Source organism: Aspergillus pseudodeflectus (genome assembly GCF_044049435.1).
Source record: "Aspergillus pseudodeflectus strain CBS 756.74 chromosome Unknown BJX68scaffold_1, whole genome shotgun sequence".
Classification (NCBI taxonomy): Eukaryota; Fungi; Ascomycota; class Eurotiomycetes; order Eurotiales; family Aspergillaceae; genus Aspergillus; species Aspergillus pseudodeflectus.
Genome location: NW_027263777.1, coordinates 525,203 through 545,926, shown reverse-complemented (window position 1 = coordinate 545,926; position 20,724 = coordinate 525,203). Strand labels below are relative to the sequence as shown.

Genomic DNA, 20,724 nt, shown 5'->3' with positions numbered 1-20,724 from the left:
ATGTTAAGCAAGTTGCAACATAGGCATGCCACGAAATCAACCAGTATCTATATAGCAAATCAAGAGAACGGCAGTTGCATCAAATACAGTCCCGCAATGAGTAAACTCTACGTCCATGACTCGTACTGTTGGTGCCGTCTACTTCCCAACAGCAACCCGTGTCCAAGCTCCCTCTACAGCTATGCAAAGCTGCATGAATGCGTTATCGTTGAGCAGGCTACAGAACGTCTCTTCGAGCTTCGCATCTCTCTCGCTAGGCGGATAAGATAGGAACTGGGTTAAAGCAGCGGCAGTGGAGTCGGAGGCGTTCGGTGACTCGATGGTGGTCTGGGTTCCTACGCTGGCTGACATTGCTCGGGTGGTAGGCTCCTTTATAGACGCCGATGGAGCTGGTGGTGTGGCCTGTCGTCTTGGAGGTCCGCATTGGGACTTTGTTGCCCTAGGGGATGATTTGGGACCACGTATTCCTTGTATGGCTGCTTAGTACGGTCCAGTGTCTGTACCTGATATAAGAAAAAGATCTGACTTACCGGTACGAGATGCCTCGGAAGGCATAGGGCTCGCTGGTTTCTCCGTCTTTCGTGCTTTTCTGGGGGCTTGTCCCTCCCAAGGAAGAGTTCTCTTTGGGGGTAGGTCGACGTCTTCAACGTCGCGATGGGCTATACCCTTCAATGGTCTGAATAACGGCTCTTCACTCTCATTAAGAAGTGGCTTAGTCCTTTCTGTCGCTACTGGACTCGGAGATGTCGCATTATGCGGCTCGTCCTTACTATCTAGTGTATCGAAACCGCGGCTGCTACCCGCGAGAGTAGCAGAACCGGCAGACGAACACGCCAGCGAGCGGTCCGAGATGGTGTTTCTCCCAGGATTTGGCACAATAGAGCGAGCCATTCTGATACTAGGCGTGAAGTTACCAGGTGAACATGATGGACCATTTCTAAAGCTGAGATGTGATGAACCCAGCCTGCTGCCCTGGCGTCCTGGGGTAGCGTTCATCTCGAAGAACAAGCATTTCATTTCCCTTAGAATGCTGAGGGCTGCAGAGTAGTCACGGTCAGATGAAAACATGATCTGGAACCGGTAGGCCTGTACCGTATTAGATATATAAACGCTTCCATAAATATATATATACGCACACGGTCACTGCTCAATGGATACTTGACGGCAAGGCAAGGCCGCCTCACGACAAGTGAAACTGTTGATGGTTTCGCATTGCCCTGTAATTGATTCTCAAGTTCTTTTGCTAGTTCCGTCAGGTTTAATTCCTCCTATTCATTGATTTAGCGGGTTCCATATAATTGAGTGAGCCAGCACGTACGAGTGTTGAATCCTTGCCAGTGATTTTGAACATGATTTTCTCAGGTGATGGCGTAACATCTCTTCTGAATACCCCAACGAGCTCACTGTCTCCGTAGACATGGCTCCAGGAAAATGGTCCTTTGTTAGTCTTGGAGTTTATGGCATAGGAGAACTTGGCGAGCTGGAAGCGACCCAGTGTGATCGAGTCCTGAGACCGTTGAGAGATGCGAAACTGACTCATGAGGGTAGCTTGATGGCTTTAGTAGATCTATCCAGCTGAGATCACTTGATGCGGTTAGGATGGTTCTCGAGGAAGGTCGGCAGGAGTTCAGCCCCCACCAATTGAACTTGGAAGCTTCGGGCAGGTGACATCTGATGAGCGCTCAGTGTTTCGGCAACGGACGTAGGCATCATGATGTATAATCTCTATCACTTACGTATGTCGATGAGATTTACGATTGTTAATAGGTACTCAATGTCTTATCCTCCAGGACCTAAAGTATGTATGACCCTCGATTTCCTAATAGTTCGTACCGATTGCCATTTACGGAATAATATCATTGCCCATATGCCTCAGGCAGCAACAGGTATGTCGGGAACGGAGTACGGAACTTCATATAATCCGGGATCTGCCTTAGGCCCAGTCCAAGTAGAGCGTCTACCAGTCGCAGCAGCAGCCAGTGCGGACTTTTTGGAAGACGCCAGGACGGTTCGATCGCAGGATCAAAAGCTGGTTGCCCACAACCCAAGAATTACCGTTCACGCTGCAACTGTTACTGTCGCTAACGATCCTTATTATTCGCGCCCGTGACCCTCCCTGATTTTATCCTGTGATTCCCTCTCCCGGGTTGCAACCATCGTCCTCGACTTGCGACAGCTTTAGACCGCGCCGAGCTCGCTCAACCATCCCCGAAATACCTGAACAATCCCGATAGACACAGCAGCACTTCGCAACGTGATAAACGCGCTGTACGCCCCGAAGTGACCACGACAGAGGCGCCAAAAGGACGAGACGGGCGAAACACCTTGGCAACGCCTACGCGTGCCATTGCAGGGCGGCCATCGATAATTCGCCCTTGGGACCATCGCGTTCAGTCAACCAAGGATCACCGCCAGTGCAACAACTGACCAAGCTACTATTGACCTTTTCGAAATCGCAAGATCGACGCGACAAGGTGGAGGTTGCCTTTCACGACTCGATTCAAAGAGGGTGACAATTGTGGGATCCTGAAGGAAACTCAGGACGAGCCCAAAATGAGTGCTCAGACCCCTCGCACATCCCTACGACGTGAGCTCTGATTCTCGATTCGTTTTGTTTCGTTTCTTACTCATCGCTGTTCATAGAGGGACTGCGGCAACAGCCAAAAGTCAACCAACCTTTCATCCCCGACACCGCGCCAGTACGGCGTGCTCATATCAGTGCGAATCAATCTCCACAGCCGTCATCTGCTCTCCCGCATTCAATGTCACCCCCGCACTCGGAGAACCCTCATATCTCAACCCAGACCTGGGAAGGTAAGGAGCACAGAGTCCCTATGTCGACGCGTGAGGTCTGGACACCGGGGAATCGGCCCAGTCTGTTTAGTGGTCTGTCCGAAAAGGTGAAGGTAGCGAAGCAAGCAGACTTCTATGACCCGTACTTTCCGCTTAGATTTGTGGAGGTCCCGAAGTGTACGTCAACATATCTTCTTTAGAATCCCAGGACCGATTTGTCCGAGCAGTATCTTGATTTTAGTACCAGAGGACGCTAACATCCCCTTTAGCCGACCATATCTACAAACGTGCGCACTATGGCCTGCAATCTGGGATCGCAGACGAAGTCGACTTTGCTTTGTATCATCTCGTGCAAATCTCAAATCAACGTGGAGACAAATTCAAATTCGAAGGCTTCCCGCTGTTGGCAGAGAACTTGATGGAAAAAGCCATAGAAGTCTCAATCCTCTGTACCGGGGTAAAGTGGGAGCTTCACTACAACTTCCAACAAATTACAGATCGCGTCAATGTTCTAAACGCCCTTCACGGCACGCGCGACATATTAGAGAGGATCAGAAAGATACCAGTTATTTTACCTGATGATTCGCTGGAGACGTACGAATTCAACCATCGGCTTCGAAATATCAAGGAAGCTACCCTTATATTGAGAAACATGGTGCTATTGAAGGACAATGCCATCTACGCATCGCGCTACGCCAGTGGTCTTCTAAGAGACTTCCTGGTAATCATGCTCAACATTCCCAATCAACCGAGACTGAATGAACTGAAAAATGATGCCTTGGATATCGCGGAGGAAGTGACCAGGTTCATGAGAACCGATCCTGAAGACCCGCTCTGGATTTCACTACTAAACTGCCTTGACTCACCGGACCGCGCCCATGTGGTTCGTGCACTCTGGGCTCTCACTCACTTCTCTACTGAACTAGACGAACCCGAAGCGAATCGAGCAATGGAGCGCATACCAGAAGAAACGTTACAACAGCTATACTTTCTCACTTTGATGGACTTGGACAAGGACATTCTGAGCGGCGCTCTTGACTTTTGGTATCAATACTCCCTCTCCCGCGAGAATATTGAGCACATGCTGGAGGTTTTCAATTTCCGGACAATCTTCATTCCACGGATGATTGCACTTTTGACGCACGAGGGCCGACCAAGCAAGAAGGAAACCGTCTTGCAGGAGGAGAAAGTAGCACCGCCTCCCACCGACATACCACGTGTGCCCCAGGAACTGCTGAAGGATCTGCTAGAATTGTCGGAACCTGAGCGTAGCTCGCGCTGGTTACGTTGCTGTTTTGTTGAAGATGCAGAGTGCGAGATTACTCAAATCGCTCTGTGGCAGGCATACCAAAGTCGTTTTGCTGACCCTCGAGTTCCCGGTGGTGGTGTCCTTCCCGCCGCAGAGTTCATCAAGAATGTCAGCACCACGTTTACAAATGCTCAGGCCCAAGTGATAAACGGGCCTGGATCTTCAACGAGATTCATCATCAAGGGAATTCGACCTTTGGAAGTCGCATATACGTTTCAAGGCTTCCCTTACATCTACTGCAAATGGCAGGAGGCAAAACCCTGCCAACGCGCTTTCGCCACACCGACGGACCTCCGTAATCACGTCTATTCAGATCACATGAACCTCAAAGCAACCGAGACAGTGGGAGAATACAACTTGGAAGCCGCAGAATCACCTGTGCACACCTGTCTCTGGGACAACTGCACCAAATTTCGCTCTTCTGGCCCTAGTGCGAATACCGCAATGGTAGCAGGCCATGTCGCCTCTCATCTTCCGGAAGACCGGCCTGAAGATGCCGAACCGCCTACGCCGAAGCGTGCTGTGCTTCAAGAGCGCATTGTGCGCAAGTGGTTCTATATGGATACACCCGTCAGTGAGCGAGGGGAGCCCGTCGGTGTCGCGTACAAGGCTGCCCTTGTTCTGAGAAATCTCGCCAGGAATCTTCCGAATGGAATCGCTCCGAATTTCAATGGACTCTCCTGGAAGAAAGCTTCTTTCCTTAGCCATCGACCAAAAATCATCGAAGTTTGGGACCGAAATCGGTCACTCCGCAAGGAACTCACCGAGTTGATCATGATACTAGAGAAGGAAGAATACTACTGAAGGACAACAGACCGTGTTCAAACCGCCAAGCTGGTACCGAAACATTTTCCTCTCTCCGTTGTTTCTTCTGTACAAATACCCTGGAGGTTCAACCCCATCTCTCTATCACTTTCGATTTTCTTCTTACTCATAAAAGATTCTTGATGGCCTTCGGTTTATGATGTCTCGATCCATTTACTTTTCATCGACGTGGCGTCTGGGCAACGGGGTAGAATGGAGCTCGGCTTGTTATTTTTGCTTTCCCTTTTTTTACCTTCTTATAATCCATCTTGCGCTCTTGTATTCTTGATGATTGTACCATAAAGAATGTGTCGATGGGGCGGCTGCACTCTGTTAAACATTCGGTCAAACTGACCTCTTGAAGCTAAATCCTTGTCATAGCTGTAGAGATATGGGGTTATCGTGCCGGTTCCGGTGGGTGGTACCTTCGAGGTCCTATCTACATCGGCGGCATACAGCCATATCAATGACACATGGACCGTCGAGTTGAACCAGCCCAATAGCTAGTATACTGGGCCATACTTCTAGTGACCTCTACCCTCGTGGCGTGTTTTCATTATCCATTTGCAGTGGGATTGGCGGTCGACCATTCCGTCCCAGCAGCGGATACATTGTAGTAGTAGTAATATAGGTAGTGTAGCGCTAGGCCCTAGTAACGCTTTTGAGTTTCGATGGTCGTTTCAGAGTCCCAACATGAGCCATGGCAGCTGATAAACCCTGCGGCGATCATGCTTTCTGTCTCCGTGGTGTACGGGAGCACATGGCATCTCCGCGATCTTCGCTACACAAGAGAGCCGCTGAGATGAATGGGAGTCTCTGTATCGTGCACTGATCGAAGAAAGTCGAGACGCCATCATGATGATCAGTTGATGACTCGGTCGTTCGAGTTATGCATACAGCACGCTTGTGTAACACGAGTCTGAGAGCATTGTGAGGCTCGATATGCATAGTCACTCACAGCACATCGTTAGCGCAGGTGGTCGATCGCTAGGGCAAGATAGGGAATACTATGCAACGCACACAGCCGGTGGCCCGACTGAGACTCCAGAGTCGAGTCCACCCAATTGAGGACCAGAACCGCAAAGTCTTGGAATCTCGGCTTGTGGCGATCTTGATTCCACGTGTAGTATGGACGACGGAGGCTGGATGACAACATCACAACCTATCAATGCGCCGCGTGCCGCATTGATGGGAGGAAACTAATGTAGCATTATTGTCGTCGTGTTGTAGTGTTGTAGAAGAAGAATAAAAAGGTATGGTAACTTGAAAAGTCGGCTACTTAGCATGCTTCAATTCAAGGCTTGCTCCTGCCGTATGATCTAGTCCTCCCACCACTCCGATTTCCCGACATTTCTCCGTTGCCTCCTCACCTCCGGGCGATCAACAACTATGGGATGCGATGCTACTACGTAGTACAGTAATGCTGCACAATTTCCCCGTTCCAACACATTGCCATTAATATTCGCCTGGCTGGATTATATCCAGCCAATGAGCGGTCGGCTTCCCATTCTGAAGCCGTAATAGTCGGGGAAGAACAAGTCATTGTCGGAACTTCCAAGGCTCTTCCCATCGCCTGCAGCCTTCTTCGGAGTGGCTTGACTGCAGAATCACGATTTGTTGCTGGATCGACACCACTTGTCATGCGGAACATCAAGGCTGGTTCCAATCCAAGGTCTCTGAGTGGGTTCCATGCACTCGCTTAATCAATCTTTTTTAGCGGCGCTAACATCCACACTATCAGCAAAAGCAGGAATACTAGTCGAGCATTTCTCCGATCCTCCCCTCAAGCCGGTGCGCACTAAACGACTATCAAAATCTTATTCATCCTTTGTGAAGACCGGAGTATGAAAAGGCATTTCTTCAAGGATCTGAATGTTTTGAGCCTACGAACACTTGGTATCAGATCTTGCAGGATATGAAAAGTTTTTCGAATCTATAAAGACACGACTGGAATCAACATTCAGACCGCTACAGTCAACTGTCATGCCCTGTCATCCTTCTGCAGTACCATGGTTGTCCGGCTTTTAGCGCAGGACCTATTGGATTTCAGGGACCACTCTCCACCGAATGTGACCAATTTGAATGACTGTACATAAGCATGTGCCTGACTGCGTTGATCAAGCAGTTCGCACTGCTGTCCTTTCGAGCCTCTTCGGCCATCTGAGAATCGGTGAGATCAGTCTCATTAACCTATCCAGAGTCCCAAAGGATACTCCATTCAGTAACAATTCATACTCCAATAACACAGATCACGCTTTGCCCGATGCAAGCCACCCCGGGGACGCGGATCGCTCAACTGTACCGAAAAAGACGGACAGACCTGGCCCCAGTGATTACTGATTAAGGATTACGCCGCACGGAGAATGCTACGTCCCTTCCGGGGCCTGAATTCCATACTAGTCTTGCTCACGGACACCAAGATCATCAGCTATCTTTGTTCTCATTATTCAATGATGGTCTAGCCAGGCTTGCTCCGCTCCCATTTGGAGATTCGACTGGCTGAGGGCGTATAGCTCCACATTCGGAGTGGACTACAAGTGGGCTCAACATGAAGGCAAATTAACGCTAGTTGAACTCCAGTGGTTGATGTTTCTGGAGTCGTCGCTGGCAGGATACAGCAACAGCCAAAATTATGCCTGACTACCAATCGACTCTCAAGGAATGAAGCTCAAGTCTAGCACTCTTCCACGAGGCAAGACCTGCATACGATGAGTCTAATTCGGAACTCACGTGGCTGTTCTGGGCCTAAAAGACAGCATCAGTGATACTTATGATCCAATAGCCCTCTTCTATTCGAAGACCATGGGGATAGGCCGAGCTAATCGGCCGTCCGGAGTTCTGGATTAGCAGATACGAAGGCTAGCCAATCTTTTATATCTCCTTCCAATCCTCTTCCTCGGAGTTCGTGCTTGTTTCTCTTGTGTTCCTCCGACTTGAGGTAGGAAAAGTCGCGAAAAATGAGAATACCTTGACTTACACACTGGAAATTCATGACGGGTTATATACTCGAGCCACTCGTTTTCAATTATCGCAAGCTTTACGGCACGGTCCTTACCCTTCATTAATATTTTTGATCTCAATCTTGCAACGTTAAGAGTTACCCCAATGAGGCCCGTGCTATAATGGCCATCGGTGTACCTCGCGGTCGACAGGCTCTAGCCGTCAGCGGCGTCTTTACCTGCCTGGCCACCTTCCTCGCAGCAGTCCGCATCTACACCCGAGCATACATGGTGAAACAGCTGGGTGCTGATGACTGGACGATCCTGGTATCCCTGGTAAGTTCTCCTAAACTCTTTCAGACCATAATTTATCTACTGACCTTACCAAGTCTTTCAGCTGGGCTTTTCTTGGTCTTTTTGTCGGCGGTGCGTCCCCTAGTATTAAAGGCTAAGAACTGCAACCAAAGCCTTTGCTAACATGTCTCCTCCCTTGCTAGAAACGGCGTATCTCATGGGCGAGCATTATGACCAAATACCTCCGGATACTCTGAGAAAGCAAATGATTGTATGGGAGCCCTCAAGAATGGTGACATATTTTATAGCCTCTATTGCTGACTATATCTCCCTGCTCAGTGCTTTTGGGCTTCAGTTCCCATCTATCAAGCCAGCCTTATCACCACGAAAGCATCGATACTCCTACAGTACAAACGTGTGTTCTCGACACCGCGCATGCGCTTGGCTTGCTACTTTTTACTCGGTTTCCTCGGTGTTTGGGGGACTTGGACATTCGTCAGCGCATGGCTCAATTGCGTCCCAGTGGCCAAATTCTGGGACGATAGTCTGGACGGTTTCTGTCTGGATAAGAAAGCCCTATGGTTCTCCAATTCGGCTATCCACATCTTCACCGATATCCTCCTTCTAATATTTCCTATGCCCGTTCTCAAAAAGCTCCAACTACCTTCACGGCAGAAGCTAGCCCTCATGGGCGTCTTCGCTCTTGGCGCATTGTAAGCTGCTGCTCTCTTGGCTGGTTCCATCATCAACTGACTAGTCTACAGCGTTCTTGTCACAAGTATCCTCCGCCTACAAAGTCTTCTAGTTGTTTCTGATTCCAAAGACACAACATGTGAGTACACCTCAGGCATCTTGCAGTTGACCCAGGGTTAACATTATTCAGTTGATAATGTAGGAGCGGCTACCTGGTCTGCAGTCGAATGTAATATCGCCATCATCTGTGCCTGTCTTCCGGCTACTCGCGCCTTTATCTCCAGGCTCATTCCCAGGTTCTTCTCCACCGGCAGAAGCAACAACACCTCAAGGCCCTACAACCAAGGCCCACGGAGCCGCAGCGCAAACATCACAGGCTTCCATGCCTCCGTCGCCGCCGGAAAGGACCAGCCAACAAACTACAATCTGAGCACATTTGGCCCCAAATCCGAGAATGAGAATGCGGCCGTTGCACCGAGGGACATCAAGGTCACAACGATAGTATCGCAGGAAACTGTCATCTCCCCCGTGGAAGAGTATTCTAGCCTGAAGGGGTTGATTAGGGATTAACGTATGTTGTCCCCGATGAGAAAAAAAATCTGCTCTTACACTATTTCGGTTTTAATATCCTTCTCTACGTTTCTTTCTTGTTGCCCACCTGAGGCTCTAAACTGCAGAAGAGCCCTTTTCCTGTACTACTTTTTAGTCGACGATGGTATGATTTGTGGAATTGGCCACTTCATGATATAAAACATCCAAACCAGAATGATCTTCTAAACTTCTAAGTGAGACACAGCTTCTACTAGATAGAGTCAAATATTACATGTGAATACTTGCGAGCTAGCGCTAGAGTCTAAAGACACAAAGACCACATTATATACAAATTCGTGGTGAATATAATATGGCATAAGCTGCAGTAGACACAAAAGATATGTAATCATAGGACGTTCGAATGAGAGAACGAGCCTGGAACTAAACTACTCCCAGACATTAGAGAACAAATCATCAGCTCCCCCAAAGTTGCCTGCTGGTTTAGATGAAGTATTCGCATTAGAAGTACTCGTGGTCGTGGTCGTGTTCGTGGAGATCGGGGCGGCGCTAGCCCAGCCACCAAAGTCTTCGTCTTCTGTGACAGTTGGTGCTGGGGGTTTGGTGGATGCTGCCGGAGCACCCCAGCCAGCGCCAATGTCGTTCGCGGTCAATGTGTCAGGGAGCTTCATGGTGGAGGATGGCTGGGGAGCGAGAGGGGCCGCGGCGGGTGCTGGGGGTTCCGGGGTGCTCCACGCATTTGCACCCCATGGATCAAGTGTCGCAGCGCTGAGGCCAGGGATGGAAGGTGGGCTAACTGTCTTGGGTGCCCCAGCTGAGTGGGGGGCGGGGCTGCTGAGATTGAAGGCTGACTTTAGTTCCTGCTGGGGAGAAGTTGTTGTTGGTGGCGCTCGCACAGGGGGTGGAGAGATTGAGGACGTAGAAAGCGGAGGTGACGAGAATCCAAAAAGGTCGTTGGAGAGTGAAGACGAGGGGGGGTTGGGTTTTGGCTGCGGAGGGGGTGACTGGAAGCTAGAGAAACCACCAAAATCGTGTCCGTTTGACGAGATCGAGGTGGTGCGGGACTGCGGTTTCGCGGGAGGGAATGTGGGGGACGTGAGGCTGTCGAACAAACCACCACCACCACCTGCGCTACCAGAGGAAGGGGTCGGCGACGTCACCTTGGGAGCTGCCGGGGCTGATTTGGTGTTTGCAAAGCTTGTTAATCCTGCAAATGGCGAGGGTTTCTCGGTTTGTTTCTGCTGGACAGGAGGAGATGTCGGGAAGCTCAACCCGCTAAAGGCGTCAGTCAACCCGCCCATATTAGAGGAGGAGGTCGACTGAGGAGGGGCTGGGGAGGCCAGATCCCCAAAGGATGATGTGCGCTCATGTTGTACTGGGGCAGGCGGGGGCTTGGAGTAAAGGGAAAGGATAGACTGCTTGAGGTCCGGCCTTGACATTCCGCCCGCCGGCGTGGAGGCGACGCTGGCAGGGCGATTAGTCGCCGCCGGAGCCGCACTGCCAAAGAAGTCTAGGCCGAGCAACGAGTCTCCAGGTCGAGCGGCTGTTTTCTGGGCGGACTGTGGCTGCTTGGGAGGGGCCCGGATGGAGGGCTCGGTGGTGCTAGGACGGACCGGGGGAGAGATGTCGTCGTCCGCGAAGAGATCAATAGAGGCTTGTGGGCGATGTACTGCTGGCTGAGCGGCGGGCGCCACCCTTTGCGAAGCAGAGCGCTCGATTTTGGCCTTCTCCTGAACGACGGCCAGAGGCTAACGGACGCAAGAGTGGGTTAGAACTCAAGCCATCCATGGAGGATAAGTGTAATTAAGCGAAACTCACGACATCGTCATCACCAGTATCCAGCGTTGCGGGGTCGGGAATTCCACCATCCATAACCCAGCGTTTGGATTCATATTTAGTCCTGATAAAGTTCTCGATTTTTCTACCGCCATCCCCATGTATTAGCGAGTCGGTCCGGAATGACTCGAACGTGGGGTATCGAGTCCACTCACGCATCTGAAGGGACGTGGCCGGGTGCTAGCTTCGCTTCCCAGTATCTATCACCACAGGTCAGTTTGTTACCCTCCCTTCCTCGATTCCGCGGTGAATACGAACTTGTTCGCCCTGGCGTTGCCCCATCTCACTACACTTTGAAGCTGCTCATCGGTCCACGCATCGAGATCCACAGATTTCACCCGGCTGATATGGGTGCCCATGCCCCTATGAATGCCCGAACAACGAATGCAGATAAAGATGCCGAGATTCCAAGAAGCCCATCGTGGATCTAGACAAAACACAGTTAGCGATTGATCGCAGAGTAGCGATTAAAACACTGAGGGAAAGGCCACACTCACGCTTATTGCGTTTACAATCGGCGCATGTCTTGTTGGTCTCTAGTTTCAGCAGTGCTTTGATAGTCTGCTGGTTCTGGGCCGCCTGGGCCGCGTTGGGACGGCGAGACATGGCCGTTCGACGTGTGCCAATCTGCTGTAAGGATTGGAGAAAGAATCGGGGTAGAAGGAAGAGGAGACAGACGGAGAAGTGACCGAGAGCAGGGAAGTGGATGGATAATGGAACAACCTGGAGATTAATTCACAAGTGGCGGTTCGGATGCGGTGTCGGGAGCAGGCAGCCTGAGGCACAAAGAGCTGCTGCCCGATAGGAGTTGCATCACGTGATAAATGCTTATTGTTGCCCTTCTTGGTGGACGCGAGACCCTGATTCTCAAGTTCTCTCTACAGTGTCTTTCGATTTATTATCTCAGATCATTTTGCGCCACATATTTTATCGATAATACAGAGTCAATGCCACGTACAAACTATGCAGACCTGGTCTGTCTCCAATGTAAAAGGAGAAAGAGAAAGTGTGATAAGCTACTGCCTTCCTGCTCACTGTGCAAGAGGTAAATGGTAAGCGTGTTGCTTGTTCTCAGTATTTCCACTAAGCTTCTCGTAGACTCGGTCGGACCTGTCACTATGAGCCGCTGGAGAAGATAGTGGTCTCATCCACGCAGCCGGCTCTCGGACCAACTGGGCTGCTACCTGATCCAAGCCGTAACATTACATTCCAAGATGTTTTTGAGATTATACGCGCGCAATTTATCACTGTGATTGGAAATGACGCGAGAGCCTTGCATGAGGCCTCTATCTATTTCAGTTCTGTCCACCTGTGGTTCCCCATACTTGATCCAAGCCTGTACTACAAGCAATTGTCAAGTCCGTGGGACTTACAAAGACCAGAATTTCTTCTCCTGTCGCTGAGTATGTTTCTGGTTAATGCTCGCCCTGACGGTATAGAGCTTTCAAGTCAGGTTCTCGCTCTCTATACTTCCATCAAAGGGTTCATCGGGCTCTTTGATTCCATTGGCCCAATATCACTCGAACTGATCCAAGTTCGGCTGCTTATTACCTTGTTTGAATCAGGGCACGGTAAGCCTCAGTCTGCATATATGACCATGGGATCGACATTACGTGCGGCTGTGGCCCTCGGACTTGATAACGATAGACCAAACCCTTCTCATACTTCACCTGAACAGCAGCGCAAAGCAGAGGAGGAAAAGCGGGTCTGGTGGGGAGTTATAATCATGGACCGGTACGTGGATTACATTCGAAGTCGTTATTGATGCTCTTATACTTGGTCTGATTATCAGCCTATAGATATGTTGCCTTGGACATGTGCAAACGTGGCTCTGAGTTTCGTGTCATGGCTTCCCCTCAAATCGATACTAGCTCAGACAAGGTAAGATACTGAGACTGGACTTGACTGAGCATGCTGACGCCTAGCAACTGTGAGTACAGGAGGGGTTCACTGCCATGTCATGTCCGTTCTCAATGCTTCTTCATGCATCACGAATCCTCGAACAGGTGCAGGCGCACATGCACGACCCCACACCCCAGGATGAATTCAATACAACAGAGGCAATGCAAATTGTTTCAACGTTGAGATCTTTCAAGGCACTACTCAAGGAAATGGGACCAAGCGAAGATGAAATCTACAACCCATCAGTTGCTTTATGTGAAAGGTAAGTAGGCTTAATTCATGGCGTAAGGTTTGTTCAGTCCAAATCCGGAGCACCTGACGCTAATTCTATATCCATCTCTTCGCTCCAGTGCTTCATTGATCCTTTGGTGTCATCTTGAGGTACACGACAAGGAACAGTGCGCCAAATCAAGCAAGTCGACCTTTGGGGCAGCTGTTGGAGATATTCTAGATCGCTCTCGTTTCCTCGAACGGAACCCATCTAATCTGGATTTTGAACGTCTTCCGATATTTGCTCTGAGCTCGATATATATAGCCGCTTCGGCCCTAACATCCGAGCCGAAAGCTTTACAGAATGTGAACGCCCTGGAGGCCATAGCTACACTCAAGAATATGTTGACTCATTTCAGCCAGAGATGGCTCGCTGGGAGTATGGCTCTGCAAAATCATTTCATAGTCGTCGCTAACAGTGGCAGGGCGATATCTCGAACGTCTAAACGAAGACCCCGCCTTTGTCTGATCTGCTTAACATGACTCGCTCAATTGAGATAATTGGTATGACCGCCGGGTTGACCAATTCCTGCACTAGATAACGTTGTCCACTCTGGCCTTCCATCCTGTGTCAAGTCATGCCACAGTCTGGAGAAAATCCTTCAAGAACCTCCATCTTACGGCCTGTTCATACCGTGCCGTATCCCAGTCGTTGATCTTTCTCGGGAAGTAAGGAAGCAAATCCTTCAGGTCTACATCATGCGCGATGATCACAAAGACTTTCGCAGATGCATCAAAAGTCTGCAACTTCTCAATCGCAGCCAGGGCGTCTGGCTGGGATGCACTCATCAATGGATTCGGTTCGTAAAAGGGAGTAACCCTATAATCTGGATGCGTTTCCTTTCTCGGATAGAGCTTCTCGATGACGCTACCAGGACATACAGATAGCGCCGGAAGCTGGGGGTCAGATGGATTGTTGTCTAGCGGCGACGGGTGGATCTCGTCCGGAAGTGGCTGCTGCGGCGATGGACGAAACTCTGCAGCGTGATGGGCAATATCACCTCCGAGAAAGACAAACTTGTCCTCGGAGGTTCGAGCAAGGGCACTAAGGTGGTCATGCGCTAAAGCAGTCAGTTTCAGGTGTGTGGAAGCAATCTGCCATGCTTGGCCATAAGACTTACTATGACCCTTTGTGTAGAGAAGGAAGAAGCTTCCGTCGCCGAAATAATCGAGCGCCGGAAAGCCACCAATCTCCAGGGGAACATTGGAAAAGTCAAGCTCAATGATATCACGCCCCTGATATGCATCATCCGAGACGATGGCATCCGGGTTCTTCGGATAACCAGGGAAGGTCATTTTGTTACTCTTGAACCCTGGTCCGACTATCAGCGACGTGGATGAAGGGAAAAGCGACGCATCTCCGACATGGTCCATGTGGTGATGGGACCATATAATACTGTCAATCGATTCGAGAGGGACCTTGGCCTCGCGGAGATGATCGGCCACGTCTTTCTCGATGGTGAGCTCTCCGTTGACGGATGCTATTTGGTTAAGGACTAGACAGCCATTTTTTGTCAGACTCTCGGGGTCATTTCACCAAAGTGGAATCTACTCACCCACAGGAGGAAGCTTCGTTCTCCATGCCTTAACAAGCCCGAGATCGAACAGAATTTTCTTGTTCATTGCCTTGTTCTCGATCAGGAAGCTGTAGCAAGGGGTCCCCGGCAGGATTTCGTGTCCAGGGAGAGGCTCTTTGATGACCATGCTTGCTGGATACGTCACCAAGCCAGCGAGGATAACTGAGACGTCGACAGTTGAGCCAGTAGGCACCGGGAGGTCCGAAGTGGAAGCCATATTGTCTGCTTTTTCTGGTGTCTGTTGGGTGTTCTGATGTGTTGAGTACATTATTGCGAAAGGGCAGAGCAGCATAGGGTGCTTTATACTTCTGGGGGTTTTCTTGACCAGCCCCCGAAACTTGCGTTTAGAAATCAGACCTCTGGATCTTTGTCATATGAGCAGGGTTCAGAGAGTATCTCGTTCCACGTCGCGAGCTTCGTCGTCCTTGAGCGTCATTGGAGATTAGTGATGGAGTATAGATGCGGCCGCACGTGCATGACAAATTTAGTGGGTCCCGTGCGGCCGCATGTGCATAACCCTAGTATACGACCGACCTTCGATCTATACGGGCAGATGAGCTGGAATTTAATATTATCACACTTGATAAGAGTGCCAGAAGCCTATTTGATGTAGCCATTCACCTTGTATAGAAGTCTCCGGGCCCGGCTTTGTATCTTTCCGAGGCCGTCTGACATATCTACCCAGCTGAATACTGTCAGCCTCTTCAGAAAGCTATATGGTGGAACTTAATGGATTTGACTCTATAGAGGCTGTAGCGCCAGTAGAGGGTAATTGGCACCTAGTTGACTTCCTCCAGTACTTATACGAGTGCGCAATCAACTATTGATAATCTCGAGCCTTCGTGTCTCACACCCGTACTTCAGACACGCTATCAAGTGCCTTGTCCTTCTTTACGCTTTCACTGTCACTCTTCGGCTTGGCATGGTCGGCGGCTGGCGAGAATTCAGGTTCGAGACCCTGGTCCAGGATGGACGTATTTCTTTATATTGACGATTAGCACAACCAGTCCACGCACATCAAGATAAGCTTTAATGAGTCAGTATACCGTTTGATGTAATAGTACATTCCCAGCATTGCCAGAATGCTGCCACCTGCAAAGGCTGTGGCGAGCGGGAACCCCACCGGATAGCGCGGACTATCAGAGGTTCGCCAAGCGCGAAGAGGTATAGTGGCATGTCCAACGTCTGTCAGGTATCAACTCCCATATGAGCTCATGGCTTAGGACCTGAAAACTTACAAACAAGGGTGACAGAAGCACCGACAAGAAGCGAACGGGCTTCTGGTTCTTTCCGAAGTATCTCTCCCAACCATGCAAGGAGGGAGTAGCTTGAGATATGTATTAGTTCAAATCCATGTCACTATCTCAGGTCTAACATACCCCCAGGCAGCTGTGGAGAATGTCAAAAAATAGAATGTGAGAATCGCGGGCGTTGAATCAGGCCATCCTGAAAGGACACCACACGAAAGTATCTGGACGACCTTCAAGATCAAGTTGTCAGTTAACGCAGTGGTATTAAAGAGGAGGGTCAAGCGACATACTGCTGGGGCAATCGCAACCTGCAGGCGCCAATGTTTCCAGTCGCTGAGGGCATTTAGTAGAATCGTACACACAATTGATATGGCGTATCCTCCTAGTGGAATCAGATTGACGGTATACGTGCTGGAATGTCTTAGTTTATGGTATATTTGGCTTGGATGTTATCGTCCGAACCTGTAGAGCGGTTGTCCATCTGCCTTTTCAAGCCCCTAGTCAAGAGTCAGGTCGACGAAGATCCTTTGCTTCACGGGTTTAGCTTGCCTTGAGATACAACAAAAAGTAGCTGTTGGCCCTCTGGCTCCAAGCAAATTGGAGATATGCCGCCATATAAAGGTATGCAAGAGGACTCGTGGCGATGAGCTTAGCTTTCCTAAGAAGTCGCCTGTAGTTGATGATCTTCGACGTCTCCGTGTTGTTCTTCTTCATGCGGGCGACGGCCAGGCGACGTTCAGCGTGTGTCAACCACAGGGCTCGTGTAATAGCGGGCGAGTCCGGGATTATCAAGAAACCAATGAGCCCCCAGAACACGGTAATGCAGCCGCTGCACCACAGTTAGCTTAGGTCGGAGCTCAGGAGTCAAATATGTACCTAACAATGAATAACCATTGCCAACCCTCGAGACCTGCCGCCCCATTCAAATTCCTATAGAGAGCTGCCTGCAAAATACCAAGGAACATGTTGCCGGCAACACCACTGACACCGAATATGGCCAGTCTTTTTCCAAGCTCGGCAGGAGTGTCTTTATCATTAGATCAATTCAAATCTCCAAAGCTCTGAGTACTTACACCAGTTGAAGATGAGAGCAACTAATCCAGGCCAGGATGTCTATGTCCATCAGCATTGAGAAGTAGCATCACATCGGCAATATTACTGATTCAAAGATACCCAGGAAAAACCGAATGGCATAGATAGTCTGGGAGTTTTTTGCAGCATATGTGCTAACTCAATGTTAGCAAATATCCTTAGTATATGAAAATCGCACGCACGTAAGTGTCAAAAGTCCCCACACAACCTCACAGAAAGGGAGGAATATTGACGGCCGGATGAGAGTCTGGATCATCTGTGAAGGAACGATTGCGAGGGCGTATCCAATAGAGAAGTATGTAGTAAACTCAACGAGCTCGTTGCCGTACAGCGATAATGCTTCTTTCATTCCTGAAACGTATGCTTGGGTCGTTGCTGATTGATCCATGTCCTACGAGACTGAGTTAGGGCTTCAGACGACATAATGAGTAGAACCACGGTCTCACCTTTGTCAAGCCGGCCACAAACGCCCAGAAGAGTAACAGAAGGTCAAGCTTGAGGACAAGCGTCCGCTCCGGATCTTCCCCGAGCCATTTCGATATCCTCGTGGATCTCATATTTGTATCTTGCACAGGAAAAGTCTTGGTGATTGTTCAAAAGTCGATCGGACTGAGACGATCAAAGCTCCAGAGACAGGAAACAGAAAGTCTTATATCCATTTTAAATGCGGTTATCTTCGTTGCTGACTTTCGGGATGGCATAGATTGCGTGCTTGCGATGAACTGTGACGGTAAACTTAAGTGCTCCAACACTTCGACAACGATCTTCGAGACAACCGGACTGAGAACATGTAGAGTGATGAGCCGCTCTGCCTCGTATTGCAGTAGAGCTACAGGGATTTCGCCGGAGCTCAGCCGACAAAAAAATCCTGAATAAGTGTGGACTGATGCAGAGCGATGGTGACGCCTTCCTTGGCCGGGATGAGACCATCTATTGCACGACGCCCTACCTGATAGTGGAAGCTTCAGAGCAGAGGTCTTGGCAAGCAGTGGCAGTTATATATTATACACTTGATTAACTCGTTCCCATTAATGAGGAGCTGCATCCCAGATCGCCCAAGCAAGCCCCTTTGCCATGGCTACCGAACCGTTGTACCCCGCCTACATGCCCGTGAGGCCTGAGGGCTTTACGCCCACGCTCGATGTGCCGGCTTTTGACGCTAATGAACCTGGATTGCGAGCAGATCCCCAGCTGCCTGGGTTTCTCGATTCCAAGGCAGTTTTGAAAAATATCACTCCGCGGGTTGGAACTGAGATTCGCAATCTTCAACTTAGCCACCTCACACAGGACGGGCTGGACCAGGTAGCGCTTCTAGCCGCCCAACGCGGTGTCCTTGTCTTTGTGAGTACTTGTCATTTTCAAGTAGTGCATGTCAGCTCATCAACGTTGCGTAGAGGGATCAAGACTTTGCCGACGTTGGGCCAGAAAAGCAACTGGACATCGCCAAACACTTCGGCCCTCTGCACAAGGTACAGCGCAATTATCAGGCAACAGTAGCCTTCGCAGTTAACCACATTTCTAGCACCCGACTATGGGCTATCCCAAGGGCACTGGGCCAGAGTTTCAAGTGGTGTATGCAGATGAGAAGGTGTAAGTAAGGCCCTGCACTTATGATGAATCTGTGCTAACAATTTTCGCAGAGGAAATCTGAGAGATCTCTTGGGCTCACGAACCAGCTATGATCTATGGCACGTTGATCAGACTTTCACTCCCAACACGCCCGGCGTTACCTTCTTCTGGGTACTCGAAATTCCCGCATCAGGCGGAGGCGACACAGCGTTCACCTCGTTAACAGCAGCATACAACGCTCTCTCACCAAAGTTTCGTGAGGGTCTTCACAAATTGAAGCTTCTCCATACGAGTGCTAGTGTGGGAGAGGTTGCCAGGGTAGGCCAAGAGCGAGCCCTCAAGGAAGCTGTCAAGACGGAGCACCCGCTTGTAATTTCCCATCCAGTAACGAATGAGCCGGTACTGTTCGTCAATCCTACTATTGCTCGGCAAGTCGTTGGGTACAAGCCAAGTGAGTCCGATTTGCTGCTAGGATTTCTCCACGATCATATCCGATCACTGGACTTTTCATGCCGAGTGTCGTGGGAGAAGGGGACGGTTGTTGTTTGGGATCAGGTAGGCGCAGCTCCTTGTCCGGATCAATGGCTCCAAGCTGATACTTGTTACAGAGAACCGTCGCTCATTCCGCAGTCCCCGATTTCAAGGCTGGAGAGCGACGACATATGGTCCGCATTATTTCGTATGGAAGCCAGCCGCAAGCAGTGTAGATATATACTCCGTCAGCTATAAACAACTCTTAACATACTATAATCACCATCAAGCCTTGGCCTTCGTGCTCTCTCCATCTCCCTCCGTAAACTTCAAACTGATACTATTCACACAATGCCGCTCGTCCGTCGGAGTCGGATACCCCTCTCCCTTGAAGACATGGCCCAAGTGCCCCCCGCAGTTCGTACAGGTAATCTCCGTCCTTTCCATGCCAAACGAGCTATCCACATGTCGCGCGACCGCCCCGGGGATGGAATCAAAGTACGCCGGCCATCCGCAGCCCGATTTGAACTTGTGAGTCGCCTTGTATAAGGGTGCGCTGCAGCCAGCGCAGGCGTATACGCCTTCGGAGGGGTAATGGGAGTCGTATTCGCCTGTACCGGGCCGCTCGGTTCCTTTTTGGCGGAGAATGCGGAATTGTTCTACATCATCGTTAGCATTGGTTTTCGGGACTTGAGCGACCAACAGCCCTGTCGTGAGAGTTAACATGCCAGGACTCAACACAGCGCGCCACTCATCTTCACTCCTGTTATCCGGGGGCGGGGCCATTCCGCGTTGTTTATCAGATTTCGCACTCGAACTGAAGAAGGAGCTTAGGAACGGGATGGCTGGGGCGGATTTGAGGACTGTTCTTATAGCTGGTGGGTGAGGGACGAGCTGAGGACCACCGGCGGCGGCGGCGGCGGGGAACCGGATGAGGGGTGATGTGATGATGCGGAGGGATGATTCGAGGAGGCGCATCGAGGCTGAGTCGGCGAAGTGTTCGTCGGAGCTTCTTTCTAGCTTAGATTATGCTATCAAAAGTGATGTAAGGGAAAAGGTTCTGGAACTAGGTAGTTGAGCGCAAAGTGCAAATCTAGAGATCGATCGAATCGCCTTGGTGTTCAGAGTGTTTTGTTCTGGGAATGTTGGCCGCAATTTACGTCATCCCGATGAGGCCTCTTTTGACTGTACGTATACGTATGCGGAGATTTTGTCCAATCCAAAGCCAGCATGGTTGGTCAGATAGGTACGTTGCTGTGGAAAAGATAAGGACAAGTTATTGAAGGTGAGATGCCAGTCTGATGGGCGGAAGGCCACGCTATATGGGCAGCTATATATAAACTCGAGGCCTGGCGCACAAGGTAGCTCTTCCTAAA

General features: G+C 50.1%; 10 protein-coding genes across 10 annotated transcripts; 4 read left to right on the top strand and 6 right to left on the bottom strand.

Moving 5' to 3' along the window:
• Positions 1-138: 138 nt before the first annotated feature.
• BJX68DRAFT_260291 (uncharacterized protein) lies at positions 139-1,540 on the bottom strand (the record flags this gene model as incomplete). The annotated part of the gene is made up of 4 exons (XM_071043853.1): positions 139-467; positions 531-1,086; positions 1,137-1,268; positions 1,319-1,540. The coding sequence occupies 4 exons, from the start codon at positions 1,538-1,540 to the stop codon at positions 139-141; spliced, it is 1,239 nt and encodes a 412-aa protein (XP_070905560.1).
• A 792-nt stretch (positions 1,541-2,332) lies between these two features.
• On the top strand, positions 2,333-5,269 carry BJX68DRAFT_5577 (putative chromatin remodeling complex subunit (Rsc9)). The gene is made up of 3 exons (XM_071049389.1): positions 2,333-2,587; positions 2,644-2,970; positions 3,063-5,269. Exons 1-3 carry the CDS (start codon positions 2,554-2,556, stop codon positions 4,904-4,906), a joined length of 2,205 nt encoding a protein of 734 aa, XP_070905559.1. The 5' UTR covers positions 2,333-2,553; the 3' UTR covers positions 4,907-5,269.
• A 2,368-nt stretch (positions 5,270-7,637) lies between these two features.
• Positions 7,638-9,644, top strand: BJX68DRAFT_5530 (putative integral membrane protein). Its single transcript, XM_071049382.1, has 6 exons — positions 7,638-8,181; positions 8,235-8,271; positions 8,343-8,410; positions 8,479-8,852; positions 8,904-8,971; positions 9,023-9,644. The coding sequence occupies exons 1-6, from the start codon at positions 8,029-8,031 to the stop codon at positions 9,400-9,402; spliced, it is 1,080 nt and encodes a 359-aa protein (XP_070905558.1). The 5' UTR covers positions 7,638-8,028; the 3' UTR covers positions 9,403-9,644.
• A 1-nt stretch (position 9,645) lies between these two features.
• On the bottom strand, positions 9,646-11,080 carry BJX68DRAFT_5531 (stromal membrane-associated protein). The gene has a single exon (XM_071049383.1). The coding sequence runs from the start codon at positions 10,818-10,820 to the stop codon at positions 9,810-9,812; it is 1,011 nt and encodes a 336-aa protein (XP_070905557.1). The 5' UTR covers positions 10,821-11,080; the 3' UTR covers positions 9,646-9,809.
• Positions 11,003-11,964, bottom strand: BJX68DRAFT_5518 (stromal membrane-associated family protein). Its single transcript, XM_071049379.1, has 4 exons — positions 11,715-11,964; positions 11,476-11,644; positions 11,373-11,417; positions 11,003-11,302 (listed from the first exon to the last, which is right to left on the bottom strand). Exons 1-4 carry the CDS (start codon positions 11,821-11,823, stop codon positions 11,185-11,187), a joined length of 441 nt encoding a protein of 146 aa, XP_070905556.1. The 5' UTR covers positions 11,824-11,964; the 3' UTR covers positions 11,003-11,184.
• Positions 11,965-12,100: 136 nt separating this feature from the next.
• On the top strand, positions 12,101-13,912 carry BJX68DRAFT_5488 (transcription factor domain-containing protein). Its single transcript, XM_071049377.1, has 6 exons — positions 12,101-12,262; positions 12,316-12,951; positions 13,017-13,098; positions 13,158-13,381; positions 13,470-13,768; positions 13,815-13,912. Exons 1-6 carry the CDS (start codon positions 12,165-12,167, stop codon positions 13,856-13,858), a joined length of 1,383 nt encoding a protein of 460 aa, XP_070905555.1. The 5' UTR covers positions 12,101-12,164; the 3' UTR covers positions 13,859-13,912.
• A 53-nt stretch (positions 13,913-13,965) lies between these two features.
• On the bottom strand, positions 13,966-15,183 carry BJX68DRAFT_251474 (MBL fold metallo-hydrolase; the record flags this gene model as incomplete). Its single annotated transcript, XM_071042388.1, has 3 exons — positions 13,966-14,450; positions 14,511-14,885; positions 14,946-15,183. 3 exons carry the CDS (start codon positions 15,181-15,183, stop codon positions 13,966-13,968), a joined length of 1,098 nt encoding a protein of 365 aa, XP_070905554.1.
• Positions 15,184-15,813: 630 nt separating this feature from the next.
• Positions 15,814-18,283, bottom strand: BJX68DRAFT_273799 (major facilitator superfamily domain-containing protein; the record flags this gene model as incomplete). Its single annotated transcript, XM_071047541.1, has 12 exons — positions 17,755-18,283; positions 17,491-17,699; positions 17,376-17,442; positions 17,290-17,329; positions 17,093-17,243; positions 16,766-17,045; positions 16,679-16,713; positions 16,507-16,627; positions 16,346-16,446; positions 16,205-16,293; positions 16,013-16,151; positions 15,814-15,946 (listed from the first exon to the last, which is right to left on the bottom strand). Exons 1-12 carry the CDS (start codon positions 17,863-17,865, stop codon positions 15,814-15,816), a joined length of 1,476 nt encoding a protein of 491 aa, XP_070905553.1. The 5' UTR covers positions 17,866-18,283.
• Positions 18,284-19,713, top strand: BJX68DRAFT_5427 (TauD/TfdA dioxygenase family protein). Its single transcript, XM_071049368.1, has 5 exons — positions 18,284-18,649; positions 18,703-18,777; positions 18,831-18,898; positions 18,949-19,432; positions 19,486-19,713. Exons 1-5 carry the CDS (start codon positions 18,383-18,385, stop codon positions 19,582-19,584), a joined length of 993 nt encoding a protein of 330 aa, XP_070905552.1. The 5' UTR covers positions 18,284-18,382; the 3' UTR covers positions 19,585-19,713.
• Positions 19,634-20,326, bottom strand: BJX68DRAFT_260283 (peptide-methionine (R)-S-oxide reductase; the record flags this gene model as incomplete). Its single annotated transcript, XM_071043852.1, has 1 exon — positions 19,634-20,326. One exon carries the CDS (start codon positions 20,324-20,326, stop codon positions 19,634-19,636), a length of 693 nt encoding a protein of 230 aa, XP_070905551.1.
• Between the last annotated feature and the right edge of the window lie 398 nt (positions 20,327-20,724).